At 33.6% G+C, this 22,307-nt stretch overlaps 1 protein-coding gene across 1 annotated transcript; it reads right to left on the bottom strand.

The window, feature by feature from the left end:
• Positions 1-4,093: 4,093 nt before the first annotated feature.
• On the bottom strand, positions 4,094-5,842 carry LOC126880159 (uncharacterized). Its single transcript, XM_050643913.1, has 2 exons — positions 4,339-5,842; positions 4,094-4,206 (listed from the first exon to the last, which is right to left on the bottom strand). The coding sequence occupies exon 1, from the start codon at positions 5,684-5,686 to the stop codon at positions 4,583-4,585; it is 1,104 nt and encodes a 367-aa protein (XP_050499870.1). The 5' UTR covers positions 5,687-5,842; the 3' UTR covers positions 4,094-4,206; positions 4,339-4,582.
• Positions 5,843-22,307: the final 16,465 nt, after the last annotated feature.

Raw genomic sequence — 22,307 nt, 5'->3', positions numbered from 1 at the left:
CTTCACGAACTGTTTTATAAGTAACTAAGTATTTCACTCCGGACAAATTTTTTTAGATTATTTTGGTCATTCGGAACAAAAAAGGTCTCTTGTGATTTTTCATTAAAATTGATAGTTTTCGAGTTATACGCGATTTAAAATTTTAAAAATGCGAAATGACCATATTTTAGGCTTAATAACTCGATTAAAAAATATCATGATGAAAGTCAGAAAGTCACCTAATCAAAGTTTAAAGCCCCCCTACAAGATCCTGAAGAAATATTTGCCATTATTTTATTACTAAGCTGTTGTTTTTAATTATCAACCATGAGCGCTAAAAGCGTATTGAGGCGGCCGTCAATGTGAGTGCGAGTAAGATCCTCCATTCCGACCGTCCAATGGTGAATCTCAGTCGCACTCACATTGACAGCCGCCTCAATACGCTCCTAGCGCTCATTGTTAATAATTAAAAATAACAGCTTAGTAATACAATAATGACAAATATTTCTTCAGTACCTTGTAGGGGGGTCGTTAAAATTTAATTTGGTGACTTTCTGACTTTCATAATAATAATTTTTAACTGAGTTATTAAGCCTTGAAAATGGTCATTTTCGCATTTTTCAAATTTTAAATCGCGTATAACTCGAGAACAATAAATTTTATAGAAAGATCACAAAAGACCTCTTTTGCTCCGAATGACCCAAATTAATGATTGGTGAATTTGTTTAAAAAAAAATGTTTAAACAATTTTTCGATTACGGTACCACCAGACACCCTGTGGATTCGTTATAAGGACCTCTTTTTGAGTAAGTTTGTGCAAAAAAAATCGAACTGGAATAATTTACCTAACGGAGGCGAAGATACAGCCTGGACTATAAATATCACGATTTGAACATAATATACAGTAACATTTAATTTCTAGTATCGCTTGTTTGTGTGAATCAACTTTTACTAAATGGCATTGGGAAGAGTATACTTTAACTAGTTGGAGTATACTTTTACTAGTAAATGTTGAATAAAAATCTTCATTTTATATTTATAGTCAACTTTTACCAAAACCAGCCGTTTGAGTCGACTCGAACTAGGAAAAGTCAACTCCAACTGGATAATCAACTTGAACTGTAACATATACACTGTGTCCGTAAAGTATGGAACAAATTCTTTTTTAGCTAAACAGAGAATTTTAAGAAATAATCCTGAAACACGTCGATTTTTGATTTTAATTTACCGTATTTTAAAATAATATTCTAATATACAGGGTGAATTACTTTCGAGTAATGACGTCACCGTCATTTTTTTTTAAATAGAACACCCCCATTTTGTCTCAATTTTCGGATTACTCTAGCTGAGCTGATTCCAAAAATATATCACATGTTGATTCAAATGGGTACAGGGTGGACAAAAATACAATAGTTTTGTGTGTGCTCATAATATTAATTTTTAATTAATTTTTGATATTAAATTTAAATATTAAATTAAACAGTATCAAAAATTAATTAAAATCAAAAATTAATTAAAATATCAAAAATACAATAAGTATTTTTGATAATATTGTTAATTTAACTAACGCGTTACTTTATGAACACACACAAAGCTATTGTATTTTTGTCCGCCCTGTACCAATTTGAATCAACATGTGATACATTTTTGGAATCAGCTCAGCTAGAGTAATCCAAAAATTGAGACAAAATGGGGGTGTTCCATTTAAAAAAAATGACGGTGACGTCATTACTCAAAAGTAATTCACCCTGTATATTAGAATATTATTTTAAAATACGGTAAATTAAAATCAAAAATCGACGTGTTTCAGGATTATTTCTTAAAATGCTCTGTTTAGCTAAAAAAGAATTTGTTCCATACTTTACGGACACAGTGTATATTATATACTAAGGATTTAACACAGTTTTCACTGTATTCAACCGTTTACTCAACTGTTCTCTCCAGAACGTACATAAATTTGGGTACATAAAAAAATTGAGAACGATTTTTGAAGTGGAAATCGAAGCGTTAAAAAAGGTAAAAATAAAAACAAAATAGTTACTTTGTCCATATGCATAGGTAATACAGCAGAGCAACACGAAAAATTTAAACATTGTTCTTACTTGTTATAAAACAACTGTAATATATTTCAAAAGAATATGATTTTTATACCAATTCATATCCTGAAATTAACATATTAGATAAGGTTTTTATTTTGCAGAAAATCACATCTTTTAGGGCCGCTGTATATATTAAGCATATTATGCAAGTGGGACATATTAATTTGACGATGTAATAAATGTTATGGGTATATTAAATAATATTTTAAGTAAGTTTAATAACCAAATTAATAAAATACTGAAAATAAATATAATAGCGATAAAAACATTTTGTACATTTTATACATTTTTGAAATTAAGAGTGTAGGCGCAAATATTTTACGGCTATCCCTACGTTTTCCGTCTTTACACGGCAAATTACGTGTAGTAAAATTATCACTGGTATGGATATGTAAACATTACTAGGATGTCATTCTACTTGACAATGTCATCACCATCACTAACTTTAAAGAAATGGCTTTTTAATGTTCTTGGATAACTGTTACTTGTATAATTGCTTAAATTATTAATTCAGTTAATTAATATGGTAATTTTTTTACTAACTATGTATTCAGTGATTGTAATAATTTATATATTGTACAACAAAAACTAGTATTCAAACGAGAAAAGAAGAAAAGTGATAAAGTGTTTTTTTAATAATATGTTGTTACTATGGAACGCTTACAATTTTGAACATTTTTAACAACAAAATACTTGAGTCACATAATATATTCTGGTGTGTATGCTCTGCTTAAATCCTCCATAAATAATAAACAATAAATAATTTTTTCTACAAACATGTTAAAAATGCAATTTTTAGCACACCATAGGAGCCTTAAAAATGTCACTTTAAAGCACTGGGTGCTTTAAAATTTTAAAAGGACTGCAGTTAAAAGTGAAATGACAAATTTTAAAAGTAAGCTGGGAAATTTAGCCATATTAACCTAACAATTTACATTACATTGATTGTTTCCCACCTTTAGACGTATCGGACGAGTTTAGCAACTGCCACTGTCACAGTGACAGTTTAAGTTGACATACTCCTCTGATGCATGTAAAGGTGGGAAAGAGAAAGAGGACCGAAATAAAACGATAATGGTTCAAAAGTTATGAACCTATTGTTTATATATTTGCCGTAAATATCGGTCAACTTTGACCGGTTGTATCACAGGAACTACTCATCACAACTAAAAGTTTTTTCTTTTAGAAGAAGCATCCTGCCGCTTTTTTTCCAATACCGCCGCCGCTTTTTTTCATAATTTTTTTTATACTTAATCATTCCCTTAATTCTATTTGTTTATAAGTCAAAAAATTGTATATAATTTTAAAATATTCCTGAGGCCGCTTAAATGGTACAATTTCAATTCTGTAGAGTACATTAGATAGGTACAGTGTCTTTTTATAAAAAAATCATAGTTATACTTATATATATATATATATATATATATATATATATATATATATATATATATATATATATATATATATATATATATATATATATACATCCTACTATCAATTTGGCATCGATACATTATGCATTTACCATCGATTTGGCATCGTCTTGCAAAGTGGCATCTGTATATCGATGCCACTTTACAATACCTTAATAACTTTTTTTCTGCACTTGTTACCAGAAGTCTAATCAACTCGGTAGTTAGAGATTTGATTTCTTGATGTTACTTTAATATATCAGCTTTCTTTGTTTATCCCTTACTAAGTTACATAAGTTTATTCCATAAAATGTTTGAGTCCAAAATGATGGTACAGTGAAAATATTATATACATTTAGTTCAGTGTTTTACCGTTTTGTCGCTGCCGCTATATACATGAAAACGTATATCCCACTTTCATTATCAATCATTTTGGCATCAGAAATTTGGCATCACTGTTGAATATAATATTATCCACACCGAAAAATAGGCAATTTGAAAACGTATATATTATTTTCATCAACAAATCATTCTGGCATCATGTTGTTTTCACCCAATTTTGAAAAAATGTGAAAACTTTGTATTATCCACGTCCGTCTGTTTGTCCGTCTGTCTGTAATCACAACTCCTCCGTCAACATACCAGCTAGAATGACAAATGAGGTGTCAACTGAAAGCTGATAATCCAAGGATGGTACTAAAGATGAGATATTTGACCTTGGCGGTCTGTTTGTCGGTCTGTCCGACCGCGAATATAATTGCTCCATCATTATACCAGGTAGAATGACAAATGAGGTGTCAAATGAAAGCTTATAATCCAAGGATGGTACTAAAGGTGAGATATTTGACCTTGGCGGTCTGTTTGTCGGTCTGTCCGACCGCGAATATAATTCCTCCATCATTATACCAGGTAGAATGACAAATGAGGTGTCAAATGAAAGCTTATAATCCAAGGATGGTACTAAAGGTGAGATATTTGACCTAGGCTGTTTTTCCGTCGGTCCGTACGACCGCGAATATAACTCCTCCGTCATTATACCAGGTAGAATGACAAATGAGGTGTCAAATGAAAGCTTATAATCCAAGGATGGTACTAAAGTTGACATATTTGACTTACGCGGTCTGTGCGTCGGCCCCTCCGACCGCGAATATAACTACCAGCTTGAATGATAAATGAGGTGTCAAATAAAAGATTATAATCCAAGGATGGTACTAAAGGTGAGATATTTGATCTATGCTGTCTTTCCGTCGGTCCGTACGACCGCGAATATAACTTCTCCGTCATTATACCAGATAGAATGACAAATGAGGTGTCAAATGAAAGCTGATAATCCAACGATGGTACTAAAGGTGAGATATTTGACCCAAGCTGTCCATCCGTCGGTCCGTACGACCGGGAATATAACTCCTCCGTCATTATACCAGGTAGAATGACAAATGAGGTGTCAAATGAAAGCTGATAATCCAAGGATGGTACTAAAGGTGAGATATTTGACCTTGGCTGTCTGTCCGTCGGTCTGTCCGACCGCGAATATAACTCCTCGATCATTATACCAGGTAGAATGACAAATGAGGTGTCAAATGAAAGCTGATAATCCAACGATGGTACTAAAGGTGAGATATTTGACCCAAGCTGTCCTTCCGTCGGTCCGTACAACCGGGAATATAACTCCTCCGTCATTATACCAGGTAGAATGACAAATGAGGTGTCAAATGAAAGCTGATAATCCAAGGATGGTACTAAAGGTGAGATATTTGACCTTGGCTGTCTGTCCGTCGGTCTGTCCGACCGCGAATATAACTCCTCGATCATTATACCAGGTAGAATGACAAATGAGGTGTCAAATGAAAGCTTATAATCCAAGGATGGTACTAAAGGTGAGATATTTGACCTAGGCTGTCTTTCCGTCGGTTCGTACGACCGCGAATATAACTCCTCCATCATTATACCAGCTTGAATGATAAATGAGGTGTCAGATGAAAGCTTATGATCCAAGGATGGTACTAAAGGTGAGATATTTGACCTAGGCTGTCTTTCCTTCGGTCCGTACGACCGCGAATATAACTTCTTTGTCATTATACCAGGTAGAATGACAAATGAGGTGTCAAATGAAAGCTGATAATCCAAGGATGGTACTAAAGGTGAGATATTTGACCTTGGCGGTCTGTCCGACCGCGAATATAGCTCCTCCATCATTATACCAGCTTGAATGATAAATGAGGTGTCAGATGAAAGCTTATGATCCAAGGATGGTACTTAAGGTGAGATATTTGACCTAGGCGGTCTGTCCGTCGGTCCGTACGACCGGGAATATAACTCCTCCGTCATTATACCAGGTAGAATGACAAATGAGGTGTCAAATGAAAGCTTATAATTCAAGGATGGTACTAAAAGTGACATATTTTACTTAGGCGGTCTGTGCGTCGGCCCCTCTGACCGCGAATATAACTCCTCCATTATTATATCAGCTTGAATGATAAATGAGGTGTCAAATAAAAGACTATAATCCAAGGATGGTACTAAAGGTGAGATATTTGACCTAGGCTGTCTTTCCGTCGGTCTGTGCGACCGCGAATATAACTCCTCGATCATTATACCAGGTAGAATGACAAATGAGGTGTCAAATGAAAGCTTATAATTCAAGGATGGTACTAAAGGTGACATATTTTACTTAGGCGGTCTGTGCGTCGGCCCCTCCGACCGCGAATATAACTCCTCCATTATTATACCAGCTTGAATGATAAATGAGGTGTCAAATAAAAGAATAAAATCCAAGGATGGTACTAAAGGTGAGATATTTGACCTACGCTGTCTTTCCGTCGGTCCGTACGACTGCGAATATAACTTCTCCGTCATTATACCAGGTAGAATGACAAATGAGGTGTCAAATGAAAGCTGATAATCCAAGGATGGTACTAAAGGTGAGATATTTGACCTTGGCGGTCTGTCCGACCGCGAATATAACTCCTCGATCATTATACCAGGTAGAATTACAAATGAGGTGTCAAATGAAAGCTTATAATCCAAGGATGGTACTAAAGGTGACATATTTGACTTAGGCGGTCTGTGCGTCGGCCCCTCCGACCGCGAATATAACTCCTCCTTTATTATACCAGCTTGAATGATAAATGAGGTGTCAAATAAAAGATTATAATCCAACGATGGTACTAAAGGTGAGATATTTGACCCAGGCTGTCCTTCCGTCGGTCCGTACGACCGGGAATATAACTCCTCCGTCATTATACCAGGTAGAATGACAAATAAGGTGTCAAATGAAAGCTGATAATCCAAGGATGGTACTAAAGGTGAGATATTTGACCTTGGCGGTCTGTCCGACCGCGAATATAACTCCTCGATCATTATACCAGGTAGAATGACAAATGAGGTGTCAAATGAAAGCTTATAATCCAAGGATGGTACTAAAGGTGAGATATTTGACCTTGGCGGTCTGTCCGACCGCGAATATAACTCCTCGATCATTATACCAGGTAGAATTACAAATGAGGTGTCAAATGAAAGCTTATAATCCAAGGATGGTACTAAAGGTGACATATTTGACTTAGGCGGTCTGTGCGTCGGCCCCTCCGACCGCGAATATAACTCCTCCTTTATTATACCAGCTTGAATGATAAATGAGGTGTCAAATAAAAGATTATAATCCAACGATGGTACTAAAGGTGAGATATTTGACCCAGGCTGTCCTTCCGTCGGTCCGTACGACCGCCAATATAACTCCTCCGCCATTATACCGGGTAGAATTACAAATGAGGTGACAAATGTCAAAGTTTAGTAAAAATGACTCAAAATTAGTAAATTCGTATATCAATCCACGCAAAGTTACACGTAAAATTCAAATATCGTCTTCCAGTTCTACTTTCGATTACTTTGGGTGAAAACCTAGGACTTACGAAGTCCAATTACTTGTTTTGTTTAAAAATAAGGCATATCATAGACATGCCTTAGGCATCCTAGAAGACAATGACACAGAAAAATCAAAACACAGCAGCATGTCAAAAAGGCCTTAGTTATGTATCTTCGGTCCTGTTAGTCCAATCGTGATGTATAGCACCTCAAATGATAGGATTTGACAAACAGAATACAATGACATAGAAAAATCAAATACAACAGCATGTCAAAAGGGCCTTAGTAGCGTATCTTCGGTCCTATTAGTCCAATCGTGACGTACAGCATCTTAAATAATAGGACTTCATAAATAGAATCAAATTTGACACAAACAAATCAAATACAGCAACAAGTCAAAAGGGCCTTTGTTATGTATCTTCGGTCCTATTGGTCCAATCGTGACATACAGCAACTCAAATGATAGGGTTAAACGAACAGAATACAATGGCACAGAATAATCAATTACAGCAACATGGTAAAATGGCCTTATTTACGTATCTTCGCTCCTATTGGTCCAATCGTGGAGTACAGCACCTCAAATAACTGGATTTGTCAAATAGAATACAATGACATAGAAAAATCAAATACAGCAGCATGTCAAAAGGGCCTTAGTCTTGTATCTACGGTCCTATTGGTCCAATCGTGATGTACAGCACCTCAAATAATAGTATTTGACAAATAATATAAAATGGCACAGAAAAATCAAATACAGCAACATGTTAAAAGGGCCTTAGTCATGCAGCTTCGCTACAATTGATCCAATCGTGACGTACAGCGCCTCAAACGATGGGATTTAACGGGCAGAATGCGACTGTAGACAAATCAAAATGGCGGCATGTAATAGCACCTTAAAATTGTAGAAATAAAATGGATTAACGCACAGAGGTGCATGACATATTATGTGACAGTATTTAACAAATTTAATAGGATTACATATGTCCAGTTTTTGACAAGTGACTTCTCTACATGATAAACGCGAAAAGGCTCCGTTCGGTCACTGTTCGACATAGGCCTCCCGTTCACTGCATATATCCACTGCTTCCTGAAGCCGTGACATAAGAGGATAGAATTTAACGAATTAAACGACAAAGAAAACTAAACAAGGCAGCGTGCGGGAAAAACAAGACCATCCTTTGTATACTCCACAGGAAAGCATTATATATTCAACGTTAGAATTATGTTATAGTATAAGGGTATATATTTTTAAATGATAAAAATATATTTTTTTATTTAGTACATTCCGTACGTTTTTTAAACATGATCAGGAGAATTTGTTGCCTGAAGTCTATTAAAGAATTTCCTAACAATCCTTGTGTTATGGATAATTTTTGAGAATGTGTTTAAAAGGTAGCTTACATGCTTATTGTTCAATGGTCTTATCACTTTTAAGCGCTTGTCTTTTTGTAGGGCTATTAATTGTGATTTCAACCATTCTTGCGGGACAATGCCTTTTCAGTAAATGAAGTGAATATTGTTATACATTTAATTTTTTTCCTCAATTAATTGGATGCCCCCTACTGGTGTTTGGTCTAAGCTTACAGCTTTTCCCCATTGAAGCTATTTTATAACTAATTATAATTAGGGGTACGGAATTTTCGCAAACAAAAACATGAATTTCGCATTTACTTTTTTTATAATTACAAAATTTCGCATTTATTTTTAACTACGAGTAAAACAACAGAAAACATTAATTAAAAGCTAACATCGTTGTAATTTCGACATTCGACTCTTTAAGAGCTGTTCTTCGATCTGTCACTTCAATATTATATGTGCTGAAGAATCGTTCTGCGTCTACGCTGTTCGTTGGATTCCAAATGCTCTGTAATGCTGCTTTAGCAAATGACGGAAAACTGCACTGTGTAGCAATTGTGTCTTGTGTCACACAGATATAGGTCATCTGTTGCAAATTCTTTGACTCGATCACTCAAAATTGTTTTAGGGCGTCCCATTTTAGGGGATACTTTAAGTAACTTTATGTTACTATGAAAACTTTTTTGATAGACCATGTTCTTAATAAAAATTGACGGAATGAGCACTGATTGTCATGTTTGACTAATTTATATGTTTAGAAAATAAGAATTAGCCGACTTTTATTCCTACTTAGATTTTTACCAATACAAAAGACCGAAATGCAGATAACAACAGTCGGATTATTTATATTTTCTCAAAGAATCAACATTGAAAAATATCATTGAAAAAGCTCTGAAAAATAGTTATTTTTTTCTTCAATTATCTCAGCTGATTTTTTTATTTACGAGTCATTTCTTCAGATTTGGGAACACTTAATAATCGGAGGGGGCCAAGTCAGGAGACTAAGCCGCATGAGAAAGTAATTCGAACCCCAACTCGAATTTTTGCTACTGTGACAACGCTCTTGTGAGTCGATGTATTGTCTTAGGTCTTGAGAACACTTTAAAGAACACTTTTTTTTCTGCTTATGGAGTCGTTTTTCATTCATCACATACCGGAACTCACCACATAAATTTTGAAGCCCCTGACATCAAAACTGTATTAAATTACATGTGATCTAAGTAAGTTATAGAAAAAGTCAGAATAGATAGAGTAGAACACTTATAAAAAAATTGTAACAAGCAATTGGACATCGTAAGTTCTAATTTTTCACCCAAAGTGACCGGAAGTTGAACCGGCAGTCGATATTTAAACTCTTCGTGTAACTTTTTGTCAGTTGATATGACGGATGAATTTTGTTCACCGACAGACATGGACGAACAGACAGGCATGAAACCGGAAGTATGTATTTGTTCTGGTCTTTCTTAGTCGCGTTGAATAATAGTATGTACTATTTCGACGAATTTAAAACAGTACTTTCGGTTGCAACTCTGGAACCGCCAGTCCGAGGTCAAACTTCTCACATGTAATATCATATTTTGGTTATAGGCTTTCATTTGACACCTTATTTGTCATTCTTTCTGTCCTACTAACAGAGGAGTTGTGTTTATTGACGGACAGACATGGATAATTCTAGGTTTTCACATTTAATAATAAAAACAATAATTATATAATTCAGTTAACCTGACTATGTTATTGTGATAATGACTTCTTATCTAAAAGTGACAACGGCAATCATTCCATTCACTCACGGTAAAATATCGCAAAACCTCCAGATTTTAAAGAACCGCTTGGATTGACATGAAATTTGGCACACACGTAGCTAAAATGCCAAAGAAAAAAATGAGATTATGCCGATATGTTCTCTTGTCCTGGATGTGACTTTCACCCCTTCTTGGGGGTGAAAAAACATACGTTCAAAATAAGTCCGGGAGTGGATAAACTGACTAATTTTAATTCGAAGCAAATTTTGTTCTATAAAAGTTTTAAACGGCTGAAAATATTATAAGAATTTTTTGCTCTACATTGTGCTTTTTATCTATACCTTTAAGGAACGCACTATTTTCGGGGACACCCTGTATATGATCTGTAAGTTGCATTGGTTAAAAATGCTTATTTTTGAAAGGGGTTTTGTTGAAAGGGCTCGAACGAATCACTAGTCACGAGTATGTATATGCAAATTTTAAACAGCCATATCTTAACCAAGTTTTGTCTTCCAGAAAATCAAAAAATCCCAAATATTTAAAAAAGCAAAACCTACATTTTTTACTCTTTAAGATATTTCGTATCACTAATAATTTTAAAGTTATTTTGAAAAAAGTCTTTTTTTTCAAAATTAAAGATTTAAAATTTACTTTAAAACCAAATTTTTTCACAAATAAGCACTTTGAACTGATGAAACTTACAAACACAAACAATACATAAAGTTACTTGTGAAGTGGTAACGATTAATTCCATTTGGGCTGTTAATTAGAGGGAGATTTTTACGATATTTTTAACCAAAAAATAAGGAACAACTGTATTTTGAGCGTAACTTGCTTACTCTTGCTGCTAGAAACTTTTTAAAAAAATAAAAATAAACGTTTTCTTAAACACTTTAAAAAAGTTGTAATAAGTTTTCCCAGAAAAGTGTTTCATTTTTTTTATTTCACGTTAAAATATTCGATTTGGAATTTGACATATAAGAGCTTATTTTTCACTATAGTCTGTTTTTAATTTAAACCAAGAGGAGTAATTCAAATTTCCCGCGCCGTAAACCTTGTTTGTAATTGGTACAACCTCAGGCAATTTTCAAATTTTGACAAGAATGGCATTTATAAAATTTTAACACTATTGGCATTTCATAGGTTAGTTTATTTATTTTATCAGCGATTTTTGCATTTTCTGCGTTATTCCCTTTATTTTTAGATTTTTAGTCAATATTACCGTCAAAGGCCGATATGATCAACCAAAAAAGAAGATGTATCTGAAGATATTTCTAGTGACTTTCTTGGGTGTGAATCTGTCTTTTTACCCTAATAGCACAAGGACGTCCAATGGACGTCCATAGGACGTCCTTTACGGACTTTAAGGACGTCCATTTACGTCCGAGGAACGTCCTTTATACGTCCTATTTTGGTCAAAATGTCGCGCTACCGAACGTCCATTGGACGTCCATCTAAGGTCCGAGGGGACGTAAATTGGACTTTAATCGGACGTAAATTGGACCTTAATCGGACGTCCTAGGGGACGTAAATTGGACCTTAACAGGACGTCCTAGTTTGGTCCAAAGCCACATTGCCAAATGTCCAATGGACGTCCACCTAACGTCCGAGGGGACCTAAATTGGACCTTAATCGGACGTAAATTGGACGTTAATCGAACGTAAATTGGACCTTAATCGGACGTAAATTGGACCTTAATCGGACGTCCTAGGGGACGTAAATTGGACCTTAACAGGACGTCCTAGTTTGGTCCAAATGCCTCGTTGCCAAACGTCCAATGGACGTCCATCTAACGTCCAATGGACGTCCACCTAAAGTCCGGGGGGACGTTCGGTGGACGTCAATTGGACCTTCATAGGACGTCCCAGTTTGGTCCAATGTCGTGCTGCCGAACGTCCATCTAACGTCCTGAGAGGACGTTCGGTGGACGTCTAGCGACGATATTTAGACCTGTGGAGAATGTATTGTGGGAAATAAAAAATACATTTTTTAAGGAACTTATATTACATCTTATATTAAATTACAATTATTGGATATTACATTATTTACATTAAATTACAATTACACTTCTCCAAGGAATTAACGCACCACCTTAAAATGATGCATTTTTGATGTCTCGAATTTCCTAAACCTGTTGTCCAATCTCAGTGATTTTTTTTATAATATTATAGCCTAGGCTACAGGTTACCTCTTTAAGCTTGTCATGAACGGGGAGCTATACTGTAATATATTATGTATATTATATCATATCACTCCCTATAGAAATGAGTGAGCCTGGAGACACGGAACTAATGGTTCCGTGTGTGCAGGCTCACTCATTACTATAGAGAGCGATGTGATATAATATATATTACAGTATATAGCTCCCCGTGCATGACAAGCTTAAGGAGGTAACCTATAGCCTAGGCTATAATATTATAAAAAAAATCACTTAGATGGGACAACTGGTTTAGGAAATTCGAGACATCAAAAATGCTCAATTTTTAAGGTGGTGCGTAATGGGCTCTATATTATACATATACATATTATTTCAAATCGACACCTTGCTCATTTGGAGATAATGGATAATTTCTTAAAAAGAAGATATTCTATCTATGTATACTTATTATACAGAGAGCACGTAAAGGTTGGAATAAATTCATTTTTTTTTTGAGAATGGAGGATTTTGGAGAAAAATCCCGAAACAGGTCAATTTTTGTTTTTAAGTTACGACTTTTTGGCATATATATCATACAAGTGACGTCACCCATCTGGGCGTTATGACGTCATCGATGATTTTTTTAAATGAGAATAGGAGTCGTGTGATAGCTTATTTGAAAGGTAATTCAATTCTCTATTCAGTAATATAAACATTAACATAATTATTTATACAGGGTGTCCAAAAATTTTTTTTTTGATTAAATTAATTGACATGGAAAGAAGAATGTATGTAATTTATTTAATTCAAAATACATTTTACTGCTCTCAGAAAACAAAAAAATGTTTATTTGAAAAATATTCATGGCTTTTCGCTTAAATTAAATATTCAAACTGTCACGAGGCTGGTGGGTGGCTGCTTTAATATTGAATTTAAGCAAAAAACAATATTTATTTGCCAAATAAACATTTTTTGTTGTCTTCTGATAGCAGTAAAATGTATTTTGAATTAAATAAATTACGCACATTCTTCTTTTTATGTCAATTAAATTAATTCAAAAAAATTTTTTTTGGACACCCTGTATAGATAATTATGTTAATGTTTATATTACTGAATAGAGAATTGAATTACCTTTCAAATGAGCTATTATACGATCCCTATTTTCATTTAAAAAATTAATCGATGACGTCATCACGCCCAGATGGGTGACGTCACTAGTATAATATATATGCCAAAAAGTCGTAATTTAAAAATAAAAATTGACATGTTTCAGGATTTTTTTCCAAAATCGTCCATTCTCGAGAAAATGAATTTATTCCAACCTTTACGTGCTCACTGTATAGTGTAATATTATATTATAATATTATAATAATCATTCAACTTTTGTCTAATTTTTTTTCATCCGCCTTCGCTTTCTGTCTTTAGATAATTCAATATTATAAATAGATTATAAAATACTGAGATAAATACTTTTTGCTTACTAGGTACAATAACCAACCCAATCTGTTTGACAAAAGAACTTTATGGGTAGAGGTAATATTAAGACGAACAAAAGGCGACCGCGGTAGCGAAACTTTCCTTTAACAATTGTAATTCAAAATTCAAGGAAGTCTATACTTTATAGAAAATCAAAAAGATTGGCTAGAATACAAATATGTACTTATACAGAGTGTTCGGTAAAGAATAGGCCATAGATTAACCTTAGATTTCGGAGGGTAAAATAGGTCGATTTAAGTTAACTTACGTTAGTACTAAAGTTGATAATAACCGAAATACAAGGTGTCAAATTTAAACTTTTATTTTATTTATTCTTGAATATTTCCTAACAAACATGGGATAATATCACGAAATTTGGTAAGCGGGGTTTTTTTGGGACAAGAAATCTAAATTCAACACCAAAATTGATGTATTGCCCAGGAAATAATCAAGAATAAAATAAAAGTTTAAATTTGACACCCTGTATTTCGGTTATTATCATCTTTCGTACTAAAGTAAGTTAGCTTAAATCGACCTATTTTAAGCTCAGTAATCCAAGGTTAAGCTATGGCCTATTTTTTACCAAACACCCATAAGATTGAAAAATGTATGAAAAATATACCAGAAAGAATAAGAAATATATATCAAAGAGCATGAAAAAATATGCAAATGTAATAAAAAACGTAAATAATACCAATGTTTGGATACCAGTTGTCCTGGCTGGTGGTTTTTTCCATCATTCTCGGTGAGTTTGTCCTCTAGGCCATCAGGGATCGATAGGCTATGTCCAGACGGTGGTAGTAGCAGAGTCTGAATGCTTCCTCTTTGGCGTTCACTTACCAAGAAGTGACTGGCTGCAACGTGGAGCTCCAGTAGCTGTCTGGGGTTGATGGCTCCGAAAACTCCTCATCTGATCGAGGAATCAGGAACATAGACTGTTTCGGCACTTCAGAAAAACTCCAGGAGCAGGAATCCTCAGGGTGGTAGATTAAAATGTTGTGCGCCTATGTCAAAGGGGCACATAATAATCCATTGGATGGGCTTATGCATTGATGCTCTAAATGGCCCGATGAGGCGGTCGGACTCTGTGTTATGTTGTGAAACAGCGTCTTCATAGTTTTACGTAATATATAGTATATGTAGGGTTACCATACGTCCGGATTTCGTCCGGACAGTCCGGATTTGAAAGACATGTCCGGATTGGCGTCCGGATATGAGAAATGTCCGGATTTTTTTCTTTACTAAAAAAAATGGAAAACATTTGGCCCAGCGATAGGAAATTTCATTCTGCGCAGCATCTAGATAAGTTATTTCGTTCTGTAATATTATTTTCTAGGTCTAAAGTATGTTTAAACATAGGTGTAAGGGTAAGGTGTATATGTATTTTAAACTTTCAGAGATTTTCGATGTTAGTTGCATATTTTAGCGAAACAGCTGTACTTTTAATTGTGCCATAATATGCATTTCGCATATGAACAATGTAGAGGTAGCAACACTAGCAACACAGTCAAATTAACATTTTACATTTTCTACAACTCCTTGGACTACCCCTGTCCGGATTTGGCCTTAATAAATTATGGTAACCCTAAGTATATGTATAAGTATATTATACTTTAATTCATATATAATATAATTTCTTACATTATGAAAATCAGTGGTTAATGAATAAAACTCTACGCGGGAGCCCTAACGACGACAACGACTGAGAGATCAACTCTCCAACTTCGAACTGATATCGGTGGGTGAATCGAAAATCTATCGCCTATCGTTATAGTTTTGTGAACAGAGGAACCAAGTAGTGGGGGTGATTTTCAGACGTCCACAAAAAATCCGTATTTCGTCCAGTACGGACGTCCAAAGGACGTTCGTATTTATTCCACCATCGGACGTCCACCATCGGAAGTCCGAAGGACGTATATATTTAGTCCACCGTATTCATATTTATTCCACCCGAAGTACGTCCAACGTCGGACGTCCAAAGGACATCCATTTATATTCCATAGACATTAGGACTAAGACTGGACGTATTTTGGGCACGGCCACGTATATTCAACCTCAAAAAGATGCTCTTAAGATTCATTTTTAGTACAGATACATTGATAAAAATTATATTTTTGCTTACTAGAATTAATTAGCAAACTTATGTCATCTTGGTAACTAGAATAATAAAACATTGTAACAAATAATTTACAAATAAGATTTTCACACTTTACAAAAAAAAAAAAAAAACATGTTTAGAATATTAAACTGTGCAATTTTGAATTAAATATAATTATCTTTTCGTATGTAAACTATTTTATTAACATAATTAAGTTAATATTTTATTGAATTATTTTGCTATTTTATCCCGTAATTCGTATAATATGTCGAATATGGACGATCAGCAAACGTCCGTATTTCGTCCAGTACGGACTAGGGATGGGAAAAACCTACCGGTTTAAACCTAAAACCGGTTTTTTTACTTCGCAATAACCGGTTTTACCGGTTATTTTTTTGTCCCGGTTATAACCGGTTTTTTCTTTTTAAAGTAAAAACCGGTTATCAGGTTTTTACGGTGATTAGGATTAGGTTAGGTATTATTTGAGATCCCAATCATAATTATTATTATCAAGTAACTATTCCAAACAAAACCATAATTCAAATTTTATTTTATTTTATAGATACAAAAGCAAACTGAAAGTGCAATCTCACATCAGCCAGCAGAATCAGTTATTAAGTTTTATTTAATATTTCCTTGAAAAGGTTTTTGTAATCATAATATTTACATAAGAAGTGTCTGTTTGAATTAGACGCAAGCCAAACATCATCTATTTTTCACACTAAACTCTTAACTCTTGACATTGAAAGTCGGTGAATGATTTTATCTGATTACCAGAAATAATGCTCTGCCTATGCATATCGTATTACTGATTACGAATACGAACCTCCAAGAATTTCCCTACGTTTTCAAAACGATACACCCATACAGGAAGTATTAAATGTGTTAAAATGTACCTATTCTAGAAATATATATACAAACGTGTTAAAAGTATGTAATACATGATACATTTTTTTTTGATGGTAGTAAAAATAAAAGATATATTGCATTATCCAATTTATTTTTAAGTAAAATATTTATGTTGCTATTATTTTTTTAAATCCCATTTCAAAGAGTCTGGGAAATTTTTTATAAGTTGAAATGGTTCGGGAATTTTTTGATTTTGGGAGGAGAGGAAAATTGTAATTGTAAATGTAACTTTGTAACCTATTGGATTAATAAAACCGAAAACCGGTTTTTCCAAAAACCGGTTTTTTTTGGCCGGTTATAACCGCCAGGTTAAACCGTAAGAAAAAAAAACCGGTATAACCGAAAACCGGTTTTTTGTCAAAAACCGCCATCCCTAGTACGGACGTCCAAAGGACGTTCATATTTATTCCACCCGAAGAACGTCCAACATCGGACGTCCGAAGGACGTACATATTTAGTCCACCGAAGGACGTCCAACGTCGGACGTCCGAAGGACGTACATATTTAGTCCACCGAAGGACGTCCAACGCCGGACGTCCAAAGAACGTCCATTTATAGTCCATGGACGTTAGGACCAAAAATGGACCTATTTTGGACGTCCAGAGGACGTCGTGTGCTATTAGGGTTAGTTTACCTACTCCTCTTGGTTTTAAAACAAAGCTTAGCAATAACTCTGCTTCTACTGGGTCTACAGACCTGACACATATACCATTTTTTCACTTTTCTATGAGCTATATTTGCTATTTGCTATTTTTTTTTTTCAATAAAGTAGGTACCTACTTTTTGAGTTATTTGCGAAAAACCGTCTAAAAACGTGTTTTTTTGTTGTTGAAAAATGAACATATTCACTCGCAAATATCTCTAAAAGTATTGACTTAGTGAAAAACTCTATAAAATAGAAGTTGCTTAGAATTAGTCAGTTTATCCAATTCCGGACTTATTTGAACGTATTTGTTTTCATCCCCGATAACGGACGAAACTCACCTCCAGATCAAAAGCACATATCGGCACAATATCACTTTTTTTCTTTAACATATTAGCTATGCGTGTCCAAAATTTTATGTCAAACCAAGCGTTTCTTCAAAATTCTGAACAAAAACCGTAAGTAAATTAAATGAAAATGTAAAAGGTACATTCCATGTCAAATCACTCAGGCAAAAAAATTTGGATCTCCGATTTGTCTGAAAATTGGTATATAGCTTCTACGGGACGTAAAAAGAAGATATTTAAGGTCAAAAAATCTTTTTCTTCTTTTTTTCTCAAAATGTTATTTTATGCGATTTTACAGTGATTTGGTGTTTATTTAAACAAATTTGCATTTTCTGTCGTAAAGTATCAATGAAAAACATAATATTTTAATAGAAATGACTCAAAAATGTCATTTTATGGCATTATAACAAGTTATTTTGAATCAAAACAAGATTTTGATCAAATTTTATAGTGTAAAAAACGCTAAAATACCGTTTTTTACATTTTCCTCCATTCCCAACATACATCATCATCGATTTGGCTAAAAATTTGCCCGCAGATAGCTAAAAGATAGGACTTTAAGTGGTTAGAAGGATTTGAATTATATTACAATACCAAAAAAGTTACATGCAGTAATATCATACTCAAAAGTATATATTAGTCCAGTCGGGATAGCATTTGATCTTGAATGCCAAGCTGCACAAAAATTTATTTTTCTGATCTTTAGGGGAGTCAATAGTAGCCTAAATTTAAAATCGCGAATGAATTCCTCCGTTACGTTAGCGGCCATCTTGATTTTAAAGGAGAACCTGTTTTGCTCAATATCTCCGCCATTTTTAACTTTTCGACAAAAATGGAAGGAACTGAAATTGTTCCAAATAAATCGTATTTACAATTATTACAATTTCTTTTTAAAAATTTTTGTCGTGAGGTCGATATTTTCGAGTTAATTTTAGTTACAGTAGACGCCTATATTTTTGACTATAATATTGCATGTAACTTTTTGGGTATTGTAATATAATTCAAATCCTTATGACCAGTTAAAGTCCTATGTTTTGTCTATCTGTGGGCAAATTTTCAGCCAAATCGATTATGATGCATTTTGGGAATGGAGAATAATGTAAAAAAAAACGGTATTTTAACGTTTTCTACACTATAAAATTTGATCAAAAGCTTGTTTTGAATCAAAGTAACTTGTTATAATGCCATATAATGACATTTTTGAGTCCCTTCTATTAAAATATTATGTTTTCCATTGATACTTTACGACATAAAATGGAAATTTGTATAAATAAACACCAAATCACTGTAAAATCGAATAAAATAACATTTTGAGAAAAAAAGAAGAAGATTTTTTGACCTTAAATATCTTATTTTTACGTCCCGCAGAAGCTATATACTAATTTTCAGACAAATCGGAGGTCCAAATTTTTTTTTGCTCCAAAATTGAGCGATTTGAAATGGAATGACACAAAATTAATTTTTCAAACAAATATTTTAAGTCGTTATGAGAAAATTATAATTTAACAGATGAAATAAAATAAACACAATTCAACTCGTAAAATATTTGGACCCTTACCAGCCGAACAGGTAAAGAACCCACCTTTTATATAGTTCATAATATACGTTTTCTACCTGGCCTCAAACGCTCGATATTTTTAACTCGTGGCAACATCGATTGACGGCAAATACACCGCAACTACACATTTTTATGTGGTGGAAGTCAAAATGGCTGTGAAGTGTAAAAATTTTTGTATATAATTAAAATTTTTAAAATCAAAATTTTAGAAAACTGAGAACGATACAGGGCATTAAAAAATGCGCTCAACAAACATACACGAATTAAAATTCGAAAATGATAGTATTTCTTAGTGATGCCAAATGACTGCAACATGAAAAGATGACATAATGATAGCGGGATGTATATATATATATATATATATATATATATATATATATATATATATATATATATATATAATCGGTTTAAAACGTCCTCCGACGTCTTCTGATGCCCAATCTCCATGCATCTCTATCTTCCCAAAGGTCTTCGTCTAAACCTCTCTCTCGGATCTCTCTGTCTATTCCTTCTCTCCAGCTCTTTCTGGGTCGGCCTGTTTTTCTTTTTCCATTTGGTGACCAATCTAAAATCTGTTTGGGCAGACGGTGTTCTGGCATTCTCTGCACATGTCCATACCACTTTAATTGTTGTACTCTTATATCTTCGACAATCGTATGTGTGACTCCCATAATCTCTCGTATACGTTGGTTATTAATTCTTTCGAGTTTTGATTTTCCTGCGGCACGTCTCCAGTAATCCATCTCCGTGGCTTGTAGTGTTCTTTCAGTAGTTGTCTTTAATTGCCACACGTCACTTCCATACATTACTATGCTCTTTATAATAGTGTTGTATATTCGATGTTTATTTTTTTCTTTTTTTTTTTTTTAGTTATACTTGTGTATTATAATTATTGTGGTTATTATATCGACCGTAAATTTTTAATTAACAATTCAATTGTTGCTAAACTGTTCATTCAATTTCCACCGGTTTGTGGAACTATAATCTGTACGAAAAGGGCTTTTATATTATCAAGTTATTTAATTACTTATAAACAATTACTTATCTAAAATTTTAGTTGAAAATTAAAGATTTTGTTGGAAAAACCCGCATTTTCTAGGGAAAATTTTCGTCGAAGTAAATCGGGAAAAACAGGTCTCTATGCAGAATTTAATTACGGTGAATTTTTATTTGAGTGTTTTTGGTGTAAAGTTAAAATATTTGCAGTTATATAGCAAAACTTAAAAAAAAAACGATTTTCGGGTGCCATTTTGTTTATAAAAAAGTAGCACACTATCTGCGGACTTTGCATACCTATATTATTAATATATACAATCATAAGGTTCGATTCCAGCAATAAAATTGCTGGTAAATAACTTTTCCTTGTATTTTGCTAATTAGCCCAAAGTAAAATATTAATATTTAACTAGAAAGCTTACTGCTTTTTTTTACAAAATCCACATAGTAACTTTTCGGTTGGTTTAGTTTCCGCTATGTTGACATCGTAATATGGTTACTTTTAGGGAGGTATGCTTATCGAAATTGTTTTATTAAATTACATTTATTTTAGGTTAAACAATTCACTATTCGTATAACAACATATTATTATAACGATAACAAGTACATTTTGAATACACACAACCAAACTTATATGGAATCACCTGATATTTCTTATTATTTCGTGCGAATTAAAAAAAACGAACACACGAAGTGAAACAATATTTATTCTAAACAAATTTAATAACAAATCCAATATAACAATTAAATAAAACAATAAAGTATTTAACAAACAAATTAAAACTAGTTGTTTTAAAGTCAATAGCATAAAAAATTTCAATGTAAAACGAATAATGTTTAAATTGTTTTTATTTTGTAAACTAATTTGTACGATTATAGCCCAGTAAATGACCGGGAAATTCGGCGATACCGTGTAATTTTTAGGGACAACTCCGAATTGAATGAAAATTTGGATTTAGGTTCTACTTACCCTCCACTTCAAAGTTGAAATTGTGCCGTTAATTGCTTTTACTTGGGAGGTGACAGTCACCCCTTCTCGGGGGTGAAAAAACATACGTTCAAGATAAGACCGGAATTGGATAAAGTGACTGATTTTAAGCAACTTTTGTTTTATAGAGTTTTTTACGTAAGTCAATACTTTTCGAGTTATTTGCCATTGAAAATGTTGATTTTTCGACAAAAAAACTACGTTTTCAGACGGTTTTTCGCAAATAACTCAAAAAGTAAATATTTTATCGAAAAAAATATCCTTATCAAAAGTGTAGCTTATAAAAATCACAAAAAAATGGTGTATCAGTCAAGTCTATAAATCAAATAAAAACAAAGTTGTAGTTCATGAAATATACGTTCTTATTCGTCTAATTCCAAATCGAATATTTCAAGGTGAAATCACCGAAAAATTAAGCACTTTTCGGGAAAAACCCATTTAAACTTTTTTAAAGTGTTTATAAAAAGCTTTGCTTTAATTGTTAAAAAAGTTTTACCATTAAAATAAGCGAGTTACGCTCAAAATAAAGTTGGCCCTCTTTTTTTTTGTAAAAAATCATGAAAATCTCGCCGTGTTTAGCTCCCCAAATGAAATTAATCGCTACCGCTTTACAAACAATTTACTTACCTATCTATTTTTTATATGATCTGTCAGTCTCACCGGTTTAAAGTGTTTATTTTTGAAAGGGTTATAATTGAGAAAGCTTGAA

The sequence above is a fragment of the Diabrotica virgifera genome, chromosome 2 (genome assembly GCF_917563875.1).
Source record: "Diabrotica virgifera virgifera chromosome 2, PGI_DIABVI_V3a".
Lineage (NCBI taxonomy): Eukaryota > Metazoa > Arthropoda > Insecta > Coleoptera > Chrysomelidae > Diabrotica > Diabrotica virgifera.
This window is presented reverse-complemented; position numbering and strand designations above follow the sequence as displayed.

What these genes read in the sequence shown, in the direction of transcription:
- LOC126880159 (XM_050643913.1), bottom strand. Translation starts at nt 5,686, where the DNA reads ATGATGGAGGAGCTATATTCGCGGTCGGACAGACCGCCAAGGTCAAAT.